Source organism: Hemitrygon akajei, chromosome 8, assembly GCF_048418815.1.
Source record: "Hemitrygon akajei chromosome 8, sHemAka1.3, whole genome shotgun sequence".
Taxonomy (NCBI): Eukaryota; Metazoa; Chordata; class Chondrichthyes; order Myliobatiformes; family Dasyatidae; genus Hemitrygon; species Hemitrygon akajei.
In genome coordinates this window covers 78012193-78024255 of record NC_133131.1, presented here as the reverse complement: position 1 = coordinate 78024255, position 12063 = coordinate 78012193, and the positions used below count along the sequence as shown (strand labels likewise).

Genomic DNA, 12063 nt, shown 5'->3' with positions numbered 1-12063 from the left:
AGAGCAGAGGTTCACTGCCTTCTTTTAATGTCGTGTACCAACACAATTAAGCAAGGGGGTCTGTGGACCCAGGATGGGAACCCTGCTTTAGAGTGAGACCTAGTCCACATTTTTGCAAAATGTCATTGCTATTCAGAAGAATGAAAACACATGACAGTTATCGGTAGGTTAGGGGGGAGGGGGTTTGTGGGGAAAAGATGGTTACATAAACCATTATGAATTGGTCTACACTGAATTTCATGTCAGCTTTTCTTTCAAAGAGTGCTCAAATACTATCTTTCAGTATTCACGTCCTTACAGCTGTCAGTCCTGCAGAATACAACAATGCTCAGCAGGAACTGGATCAAAATCAATGTAAGAGCTCTGGATTGCAGAACAGAAGAGCGACTTTCATTCAGGACCTCTGAGATTCAATGCTTTGACATTTCTAGTGCAATTTTGGTGAATATCTTCATTAAAATGTTCTCCCAGATTTTTTTTTTAATTTACTAGGACGTTGGTTGAAAATACATAAATTTGCAACATGTGTTGCTATTGGAAATGTGTTGGGAGTTGGGATGGGGAGACTTGCAGCATGAACTTCTTGGCTTGCACATGGAGTATAAAGGCAGTCTTCTCATTGTCACTGTATCAAAATCCCTCCACTGCCTACTTCACTGTGCAGAATGAGTACAGTACTGCACAAAAATCTTAGGCACATACATATAGCTAGGTGCATAAGACATTTGCACAGTACTGACATTATTTTATGTGTTGAACTGCACTGCTGTCACAAAAACAAAACAAATTTCATGACATATGCAAGCGATGATAAACCTTATTCTGATAGGGGGCTCAATTGTGGACTGAGAGTGGGAAAATGGCAGGGAGAGGGGAATCATGGTTGGGAAAAGTGGGAGGGAGTGGAAGAACCAGAGAGACATTCTGTAATGACTAATAAACCAATTGTTTGGAATCAAATGACCTTGCCTGACAACTCAGGGCTGGATGTGTCTGCACCCGCATCAACCTGCCCTGGTTCTGCTTCTCTGCCACCTGTCCCACATGTCCAGCGGAGCTCCATCCTTGCCATTCCCAACAGTCTTTACTCCCATCAGATATACAAACTTGCTCTCTGCACCATTTTGATAAATATGGTACTGTACAAAAGTCTTAGCGACTATGTGTGTGTGTGTGTGTGTGTGTGTGTGTATGTGTGTGTGTGTGTGTGTGTGTGTGTGTGTGTGTGTGTGTGTGTGTGTGCGCGCAGCGCGCGAACCTAAGACTTTCGCTCAGTACTATACTTTGCATGGGCTGCCAAGGTTCGAGAAAATTGCTCATAAGCACCTTCTTAAGGACAACAAAAGAAAGTGCTGGATGATGAGGTTTCAAAAATAAATAAAATAAAAAGCCCCCAAAACAGTAATGTGGAGATCACTGTCTAGGGATAACATTACATGAAGGCTGAAGTACTCCTGACTTGTTTGGAGGGCTCAAATCAAATTTGTATTCCAAAGCCACGTTATGTCCAGTATGAGATAAAGTAAATGGCAATGAATTTGTGAACTATTTCACCATTATTCTTAAAAAAAAAAGGAACAAGTATGGGAGGAAGTTTTAGATAAGCCCCTAGAATGTTTTGCACTTTCTAATCTTTCTAGTCCTTTGAAATAGATTAGAGAAACTTAGACTAACTTAGAGCTGATACGTATCCTACAATGGACATGCTACAAAAGATAGGAGCAATCTAGAATGTTGGAACTCTCTCAATCAAAAACAAGACACATGAAAATGACAAAAATCTGATTGATAGATGTCCATCACCTATCAATATTAAAGACCAGGTATCAGAGATGTTGGTACATGCCATCTGAGATCTAAATGAAGCTGAATGCACAGTCTTCTCCTGTTACTAAGTCATCTCTTGCCAACGTTGACTGAATTTTGACCATAGACATTCAGCTTGAAGGATGGCAAATATTGCTAGTTTTCAATTTCCATCATCAGCAGTTCCTTGGTTTTTTTTATTGCTAATTTCAGAAATGCTTTGAAGATGTTCTGGAAAGTCACCTATCCAAAGGGATACGTAAGGAGTTTATATAGCGTATGTATGTTTTTACAAAGTTGGATACACTCGGGAACACTTAGGTAGGATGAGTGCAGCTACTCTGAAGGCAGCAACTAGTGGAGTTGCTGCCTTAGCTACAGCAAGCAGGATTCAAACCTGAGCTCTGGTGCTGTGTATGTGTGGAGTTTGCATGTTCTCCCTGTGACCACGTGGGCTTCTTCTGTGGCCTTGTTGCTTCTGTTTCCTTCCACAACCCAGATAGCAGGTTGGTAGGATAATTGACCAAACTAAATTGCTCCTTAGGTGAAATAAACGTTTGTTCGTTATGCATCTTGTCATATGACATGGGCAATCATGGTTTTTCCATGACCATGATGGTTCTTGGCAAATATTTCCACAAAAGTGGTTTGCCATTGCCTTCTTCTGGGTGGTGTCTTTACAAGATGGGTGACCCCAGTCATTATTAGTACTTTTCATAGATCATCTGCCTGGTGCCAGTAGTCGCTTAAACAGGACCTGTGATATGCATCAGCTGCTCATACGATCATCCACCACCTGGTCTCATGGCCTCATCTGATCGGGATACCAAGTGGGTGCTACACCTTGCCTAAGGGTAACCTGCAGGCTGGCGGAGGGAAGGAGCTCCTTACAGCTCCTTTGGTGGAGATGTACCTCCACCCACCACTCGGTGAAGTGGTAGAATCTGGGAATGTGGGGAGAGTAAAATGGGATTAGTGTTAATATGTGTTTGATGTTCAGCATGTGCTTAGTGGGCTGAAGAGCTTCTTGCTGTGCCGTATAACCAAAAAAACTGATGGTTATATTTCCTCACTGTCTTGATTCAATCATGAAATTCCAAAATTCAACATGTCTCTGACTAGCCAACCGCACAACCTCATGAAGGCCTCTTACTCAATGCCCAGTTCTTTCTTTGTGAGTACCCTGGACAGTAGCAATACCAAAGCTATAATTTGAACGAATCTCATTGTTGTATAAAATACTTCGATAATATATATACCTTGAACTTAGGACTTTGACATTATTCTGAGCAACAATTCTCAGTCTTGTATTGACTTTAGGCTGGTTCAAAACATTTCTTTGAATTGCGCCAGACGGAATGACAAAACAGTTCTTGAATTTTGTTTTTCTATTCCTCAGGATATTCCATTATGGACTCTGTGTTTTACGAGTTCATTGCTTTTCATGGAGAGGTGTTAAAAAGGCAGAAGAACCTTTCTGTAAGCATCTGTGATGATTATAGACATCTTGGAATATATAAATAATAATGCAGGAAATGAAATCTGGAGTTTGTCGACCTTCATAAAGCAAAACAATCATAACATTTCCATGCGCCTTCTTTAGAAAAATTGGTTTTTGAACTGAATATCTGTATGATCTTTGTAGAAAAGTACCGGTAGCTCTACCACATTCTGACTGTGGTTATCCAGAATGTGTGTATGTATTTGTGCATGCATGTATTTACATAGTGTGTGTATGTATGTAGTTATGTTGTGTGTGTGTGTGTGTGTGTGTGTGTGTGTGTGTGTGTGTGTGTGTGTGTGTGTATATATTATGTGTTGGGGGTGGTCAAAAAAGAGAAGAATGTAAGAGGGTTTCTTCATCCCACTTTTAGTTCATTTTAAATCCATTAGCCTCAATTGCTCCCAATGGGAGGTGTGACTTTTTATCAACTGTCTACATCCTTCAAGATTTTAAACACCTCAGATCCCTAACAGCCTCCTTTGTTCCAAGGGGAATTACCCAGACCTCCAAGTCGTCCACATGACTAATATTCCTGGAATATTAACATCTCTTCTGCACTCTGGCTAAAATATTGACATTTTCCCAAAGTGTGGAGCACAAAACCTGATGCAAAATTACACGCACTTCAATAACATTTTCTTTTCCTATGTCTCCATAATGTGCAAATAAGACCATATGATATAGGAGCAGAATTAGGCCATTTAGCCCATTGAGTTTGCTCTGACATTTCACCATGGCTGATCCATTTCCCTCTCAGCTACAATCTCCTGCCTTCACCCCATATCCCTTCACGCCCAGACTAATCAATAAATCTATCAACCTCTGTCTAAATACCCAATCTCTTGGCCTCCACAGCTGCCTTGGCAATGAATTCCACAGGTTCACCGCTCTCTGGCTAAAAAAATTCCTCTTCATCTCTGTCCTTTTATTCTGAGGCTGTGACCTCAGGTCTTTGACTCACCCACCATATCACTCTACCAAGGCCTTTCAACATTCAAAAGGTTTCAATGAGATTTAAAAAAAAATTAAAAAATATATTTTCTCTGTGCCCCTGAATTTGGCTTAGAAAATGCATGACTCAATTTAATAAAATTCAATGTCTTCGCAGCAACCTATGGTCAAACAGCAGTAGCTTTGTCCAAGTAAATCAGTTAGTGATTTTTTTAAAAGAAGAAAAGCAATTTTGTTTGTTGAAAATCTGAAATGAAAACAGGAAATGCTGAAAACACTCAGCAGTTCAGGTAATGTTTGTTGAAAGAAAAATGGGCAACGTTACTGGTTGAAGACTTTGATTATCAGTTAAAGCACAAAAATCTAGGCTTGTTCTCCACCTTACCACACAAGCAGTTTTGAATTGCTAAAGCGTGACTCTTCCCTGTCCTCTAAAATGAAACAATTTACATTACTGTATTTTGAAGATCAATTATCCATAGTATCCTGTCCTGCTCAAATTTGTCCCATAAAGAAAATAACCCCGTCATCGTCACAATGTTGTATGCAGTAACATTTTGGGGAAATGAGAGGAAAATGGAATCTCTGAGGAAACCCATGTGTTCAGAAGAAGAAATGCAAGTTCCTCACATACAGTACTAGAGGCCATGATTGAATCCGTGTCTGAGGCAGCAACTTTAACTGTGCTACCCTCTATTGGTGAACTGTTGGCATGCAAGGTGATTTATGGCTTGAAAAATATACATTTTCTATCCACACGCAGAGAGGGCAATTGAAATTGGTCACAGGTATTCAAATAGAATGAAAAGCTTGTTTTGTATACTGTTGCATATTGGCCAATATTTATCACATAATTTGGTCAACAAAACCTAAGTCGAGTTACACATTTCATTGCATACAATATGCGCGTGCAATGAAAATAATATCATCACGATGCTGTTTGTATGTGGCAACAAACTAGACACAGCATTCCCCATGTTGCAAAACATCTTCCAAATACTAGATTTGGAGGAAAAAATACATAAATACGGGGCTTTACGTATACGATTGCCGATTACCTTCAGCAGACGTGTGAACTAGTGGATACATTGTGCATTCATGAGATTAATCGCAGTGGAATAAAGTGGCCCAGTGCCAATATTTTTAATGGCAGTAGGCGAAACATCCATCCACGTGATTCGAATCCCGCGCGTGACCGCCATTTGCAACCCATAGGAGCGTTAAACCCTGGAGTCAGCCAACCAATAGAAGGCGGCCTCGGCTTCCTGTGGCTTCGACGACCTTGTTCCTCCTGGTTCGAGCCTGCTTCCCGGTAGCCAATCGCCAGTAGGTTTAGATGAGACGCCGAGGCGGCGAGGCGCCTGGCCAATGGGCGCCGCTGTTTCATGCGGCCGCTGGGTCTCGGAGAGCCCGAGAGGGTTTTGAATGTGAGCGTGCGCTGTCCGAGGGAGAGAGGAAGGGGAAAGATGGCGGAAAACAAAGGTGGAACTAGTATCGAGGCAAACGGCGTCAGTGAGGAAAAGAGCGGCCTGCCCGACAAAGACGGGGAGGCCCGGGAGAAGCCGGAGCTGGAGGCGGGCGCGATGCTGGCGGCTGTGGTAACGGTAACGACATCAACGCCGACAGCAGCGGTGACGACACCGACGACGACGACACCATCGCCAACGGCCGCGCCGGTCACCGTCTTCGAGGTGCCGGGGCCTGGAGCCAGTCCGGTTCTCAGCCCGGGGGCGTGCCTCAGCTCGGTGCCGATTCAGGCACCGATCTCTGCTACATCCGCTCCCCCTCCAGGTCCGAGCCCAGGACCAGGACCAGGACCGAGCCCGGGTTCCGGACCGAGTCCGGCGCCAGGACCTAGTCCGGGAGTGGGCCCAGAAAAAGCAGCAGCAGCGGCCGCGGCGACCGCCTCCTTGGAGGTGAACCTGAACCTATTGGACGAGTGCGCCGTGTGCCGAGATACTCTACAGGGAAAGGAGCCCAAGCTGCTCCCATGCCTTCACTCTTTCTGCAAACGTTGCTTGCCGGAACCCGAGCGGCAGCTGAGTATTCCCATTCCCGCCGGGGGCAACAATACTGCAGGAAATAACGGGGAATCGCCAGCTATTCAGCAGGGTAAGTACCACTCAGCAGACTAACTGCAGGGGATCCACCCGTACACTGCGGACTTTACTTAAACTTTCATGTTGTGAACGTCTGCCCCGTTAACATAACCGTATAGTCGAGATTTTCTGAAGCTTTTTAGAAACTGATTTCACTGTGTGTAGCAAATATCGAGAAGTGTCCATAACAGCGCTGTTCAACCTGTTAAGGCAAACAAATTTGCATGAAATGGTAAAGGGTGCAGCCAAAACCATATGTCCTAACGAGTTGTTTTGAAGTTGAAAGATTTTCAGAGCAACTAGCCTTGAATTATTCTGAATTTTTTTACCCATTTGAAATTTAATGTTGATTGTTGGGAAAGCTCTTGTTTTAGTTTTGAAATAATCAGGATTTAACCTTGTTGTTAGGGGACATAATCGGACGTATTTAAAACAACTTTTTCCATTTCATTTTTTTTGGTGTTTAGTTCAAGTTTGTGTGTTTGAAAGAACTTGTGGTTTTGCCTGCCCTTTATACTGAAGAAATGGAAACCATTGCTTGAAATATTTGAATTATTGATTAGAATTTATATTTGTTCAAATTTAAATTCAAGCTCTACTGCCGTGGCTTGAACTGATTGAATATGGTAGAGCCACATTATCGTGACAAAGTTGAATGACCTAAGCCAGGAGTGAAAAGACATATCTTAAACATATAGTAATATGAAGTCCCATAGAAGTGCTGTTTAATCATTTTTAGAATCTTTACATGTTCTGACAATATCTTGGAAAATATATTTAAAGTTTTTAAAAATCTACAATGTTGTTGAAATTGTAATAATATCTGGTACTAATTTGTTACTTCCCTCTATTGAGGTTGAAATCAAGACTGGTTTATTTCAAAATCCACCGTGAAAAAATGGAATGCAATTAGTTGTTACTACCTTGTCAATGCGTTTCTCTCCCCCCTCCAAGAAAAAGAAACGTGCTTTTTCCAAAACTGCATTTTAATTGGTGCATATGCTGCTAGTTTCTTTTTTTATAAGCTGGCATTATGACTTCCTGTAATGCCCACCCCCTCCATTCCGCATTCCCATTTCCCTTTCTCACCCTTCCCTTTCTTCCATGACATTATGTGTTCTCCTATCAGATTTCCCCCTTCTCCAGCCGTTATCTCTTCCACCAGTCGACTTCCCAGCTTTTTAGTTCACCCTCTCCTGGGTTTCAACTATCACCTACCATCTAGTAGTTCTTCTCCTCCCCCTCTTCTTAATCTGACTTAATAGACAATAGACAGTAGGTGCAGGGGTAGGCTATTTGGGCCTTCTAGCCAGCACAGCCATTCACTGTGATCATGGCTGATCATACACAATCAGTACCCCATTCCTGCCCTCTCCCTATATCCCTTGACCCTGCTATCTATAAGAGCTCTATCTAACTCTCTCTTGAATGCATCCTGAGACTTGGCCTCCACTGCCTTCCGGGGCAGGGCATTCCACAAATCCACCACTCTGGGTGAAAAGGTTTTTCCGCATCTCTGTTCTAAATGGCCTACCCCTTATTCTTAAACTGTGGCTTCTAGTTCTGGACTCACCCATCAGAGGGAACATGCTTCCTGCCTCCAGCGTGTCCAATCCTTTAATAATCTTATACGTTTCAATCAAATCTCCTCTCATCCTTCTAAATTCCAGTGTATACAAGCCCAGTCGCTCCAATCTTTCAACATATGACAGTCCTGCCATTCCGGGCATTAACCTTGTGAACCTACGCTGCACTCCCTCAATAGCAAGAATGTCCTTCCTCAAATTTGGAGACCAAAACTGCACACAGTACTCCAGGTGGGGTCTCACCAGGGCCCTGTACAGCTGCAGAAGGACCTCTTTACTCGTATACTCAATTCCTCTTGTTATAAAGGCCAACATGCCATTAGCTTTCTTCACTGCCTGCTGTACCTCCATGCTTGCTTTCATTGACTGATGTACAAGAACACCTAGATCTCGTTGTACTTCCCCTTTTCCTAACTTGACTCCATTTAGATAGTAATCTGCCTTCCTGTTCTTGCCACCAAAGTGGATAACCTCACATTTAACCACATTAAACTGCATCTGCCATACATTTGCCCACTCACCCAACCTGTCCAAGTCACCCTGCATTCTCATAACATCCTCCTGACATTTCACACTGCCACCCAGCTTTGTGTCATTGGCAAATTTGCTAATGTTACTTTTAAACCCTTCATCTAAATCATTAATGTATATTGTAAACAGCTGCGGTCCCAGCACCAAATCTTGCAATACCCAACTTGTCACAGCCTGCCATTTCGAAAGGGACCCGTTAATCGCTACTTTGTTTCCTGTCAGCCAGCCAATTTTCAATCCATGTCAGTACTCTGCCCCCAATACCATGTGCCCTAATTTTGCCCACTAATCTCCTATGTGAGACTTTATCAAAAGCTTTCAGTAGTGGTCCAGGTACACTAGATCCACTGGCTCTCCCTTGTCCATTTTCATAGTTACATCCTCAAAACTCCAGAAGATTAGTCAAGCATGATTTTCCCTTCACAACTCCATGCTGACTCGGACTGATCCTTCTACTGCTATCCAAATGTGTCGTAATTTCCTCTTTTATAATTGACTCCAGCATCTTTCCCACCACTGACGTCAGGCTATAATTCCCTGTTTTTTCATCTTTTTTCTCCAGTTCTGATGAAGGGTCTCAGCCTGAAACAATAATTGTACTTTTTTCCATAGATGCTACCTGGCCTGCTTGGTTCCTCCAGCATTTTGTGTGTGCTGCTTGGATTTCCAGCATTTGCAGACTTACTCTAGTAGGTTTGAGAAGCATTTAGACTGTGTAGCTTGGTAATTGGAAAGAAAACAAGTAACTGGCATTTGATTCCTGTTATGAAGCCAAGTGAATTTCTTTAATGGCTGAATTGTGGGGTCACTCATTGCATTCTAATTTTTTCCAACTCCCCCTTCCTCTTTTTCCCCCCTGCCCCGTTTGCCCCCCCATGAATCACATGTCATTCCATGAGACAGGAGTGCCATTTGGCCCATTAAGTTTGCTTTACCATTAAATTATGGCTGATTTATTATCCCCCCCCCCAACTCCATTCTCCTGCCTTCTCACTGATACTTTTGACCCCCCTTATTAATCAAGAACCCATCAACCTCTGCTTTAAATATACACAAGGCCTTGGCCTCTACAACTGTAGCAATAAATTCCACAGATTCACCACTCACTGTCTAAAGAAATAACTTCTCATGGCTATTCTAAAGGGATGTGCTTCTTTTGAGGGTCTGTCCGCTGGTCCTAGACTCCCACTATTGGAAACATCCATTCCATGTCTACACTTACTAGGCCTTTTATTATGTGGTAGGTTTCAATGAGTTCTCCCCTCATTCTTCTAGACTCCAATAAATATGGGCTCAGTGCCATCTAATGCTCCTCTTATGTTAATCATTTCATTCCCTAATCAATCTCGTAAGCCTTTTCTGGAATAACATTTACAAAATTCTAGAGGAGCTCAGTCAGCAGTCAGGCAGCATCTGGAGAGGAATAAAGAGCTAATATTTCGGGCCGAAAACCTTCATCAGTACTCACCAGATGAAGGGTCTCGGCCTGAAACATCAGCTCTTTTATTCCTCTCCATAGATGCTGCTTGACGCGAGTTTCTCCAGAATTTTGAATGTTAATCTGGATTTGCACAATCTGCAGAATCTCTTGCAATTATAACCTTCTCTGGACACACTCTAATGTCAGCATATCCTTTCTTGGGTGTGGGGCCTGAGACTGCTTTCTATTCTCTAAATACAGTCTGACCAATTCCTTATAAAGCCTCAGCATTACATCCTTGCTTTTGTATTCTAGTCATCTAGAAATGAATGCTAACATTGTATTTGCCTTCCTTACTACCGACTCAGCCTGCAAGTTAATCTTTAGGGAATCTTGCACTGGGACTCCCAAGTCCCTTTGCATATCCAATTTCTGAAGCTTCTTCCCATTTTGAAAATAGTCTGTTTATTCCTTCTACAAAAGTGCATAACCATACTTTATTCCATCAGCATAATGTTTGACATAGTATTTTCTCAACAACAGTTCTGCCTAAAAGTATGATTAATAAAGGAGGGAGAATTTGATTTGGGAATGATATATTTCAAAGTTTGAAAAGGCTGCAATACCCAATAGTGATTATGAAGTAGAAAATTGTAAGTGGAATGCTTTATTAGCTGAGAACTAAATTTCTTATGATTTGAGTATTGGAACTGACAGAAACTGGTCTGGCAGAGGAAAAGAAATATTCGTAACTGTTTCTGACACAATGGGTACCACAAAATTCTCACTGTGGGGTTATATAGGTGGATTTAGTAGTATAGTAGTAAAATGGATTCAACAGTGGCTGGATGGGAGATGCCAGAGAGTATGGTGGATAACTGTTTGTCAGGTTGGAGGCCGGTGACTAGTGGTGTGCCCCAGGGATCTGTACTGGGTCCAATGTTGTTTGTCATATACATTAATGATCTGCATGATGGGGTGGTAAATTGGATTAGTAAGTATGCAGATGATACTAAGGTAGGATCTGCGTTGTGGATAATGAAGTAGGTTTTCAAAGCTTGCAGAGAGATTTAGGCCAGTTAGAAGAGTGGGCTGAACAATGGCAGATGGAGTTTACTGATAAGTGTGAGGTGCTACATTTTAGTAGGAATAATCCAAATAGGACATACATGGTAAATGGTAGGGCATTGAAGAATGCAGTAGAACAGAGTGATCTAGGAATAATGGTACATAGTTCCCTGAAGGTGGAATCTCATGTGGATAGGGTGGTGAAGAATGCTTTTGGTATGCTAGCCTTTATAAATCAGAGCATTGAGTATAGGAGTTAGGATGTAATGTTAAAATTTTACAAGGCATTGGTGAGGCCAAATTTGGAGCATTGTGTATAGTTCTGGTCACCGAATTATAGGAAAGATGTCAACAAAATAGAGAGAGTACAGAGAAAATTTACTAGAATGTTACCTGGATTTCAGCACCTAAGTTACAGGGAAACGTTGAACAAGTTAGGCCTTTATTCTTTGGAGTGTAGAAGGTTGAGGGGGAACTTGATAGAGGTATTTAAAATTATGAGGGGGATTGATCGAGTTGATGTGGATAGGCTTTTTCCATTGATAGTAGGGGAGATTCAAACAAGAGGACATGAGTTGAGAGTTGGGGGCAAAAGTTTAGGGGCAACACGAGGGGGAATTTCTTTACTCAGAGAGTGGTAGCTGTGTGGAACGAGCTTCCAGTAGAAGTGGTAGAGGCAGGTTCGATATTGTCATTTAAAGTAAAATTGGATAGGTACCGTAGATTCCGGACTACAGAGCGCACCTGATTAAAAGCCGCTGGCTCTAATTTTAGAAATAAAATCAATTTTTTAATTGTACAGGCCGCATCGGATTTTAGGCCGCACCGAATTTCCGGCGGACCGGATTTCCGGCGCACTGGATTTCCGGCGGACCGGATTTCCGGCGCACCGGATTTCCGGCGGACCGGATTTCCGGCGGACCGGATTTCCGGCGGACCGGATTTCCGGCCGCTTGTAATATGAGATATTTACACAGAAAGATATTACACGTGTTGGGCTTCAAATTCTGCCCTGTGTTCGTTTTGGAAGAGAGACAACCAACACCGGATTACAGTGCAGCGTGGCTTTATTGCAGAACGCGTTTTGCCTTCCCCTTA

At 42.5% G+C, this 12063-nt stretch overlaps 1 protein-coding gene across 2 annotated transcripts in view; it reads left to right on the top strand.

Annotated features, from left to right (window-relative positions):
* The first annotated feature begins 5629 nt into the window (after nucleotides 1–5629).
* trim33 (tripartite motif containing 33) overlaps nucleotides 5630–12063 on the top strand; it is a 199205-nt gene continuing 192771 nt past the window's right edge. Inside the window, exon 1 of one of the 2 annotated variants that reach the window (XM_073054071.1) lies at nucleotides 5630–6373. In XM_073054071.1, coding sequence (XP_072910172.1) covers nucleotides 5647–6373 — 727 coding nt within the window. In that variant the 5' untranslated portion in view covers nucleotides 5630–5646. The remainder of the gene's footprint in view (nucleotides 6374–12063) is intronic. The other variant, XM_073054072.1, reaches the window with a different exon arrangement.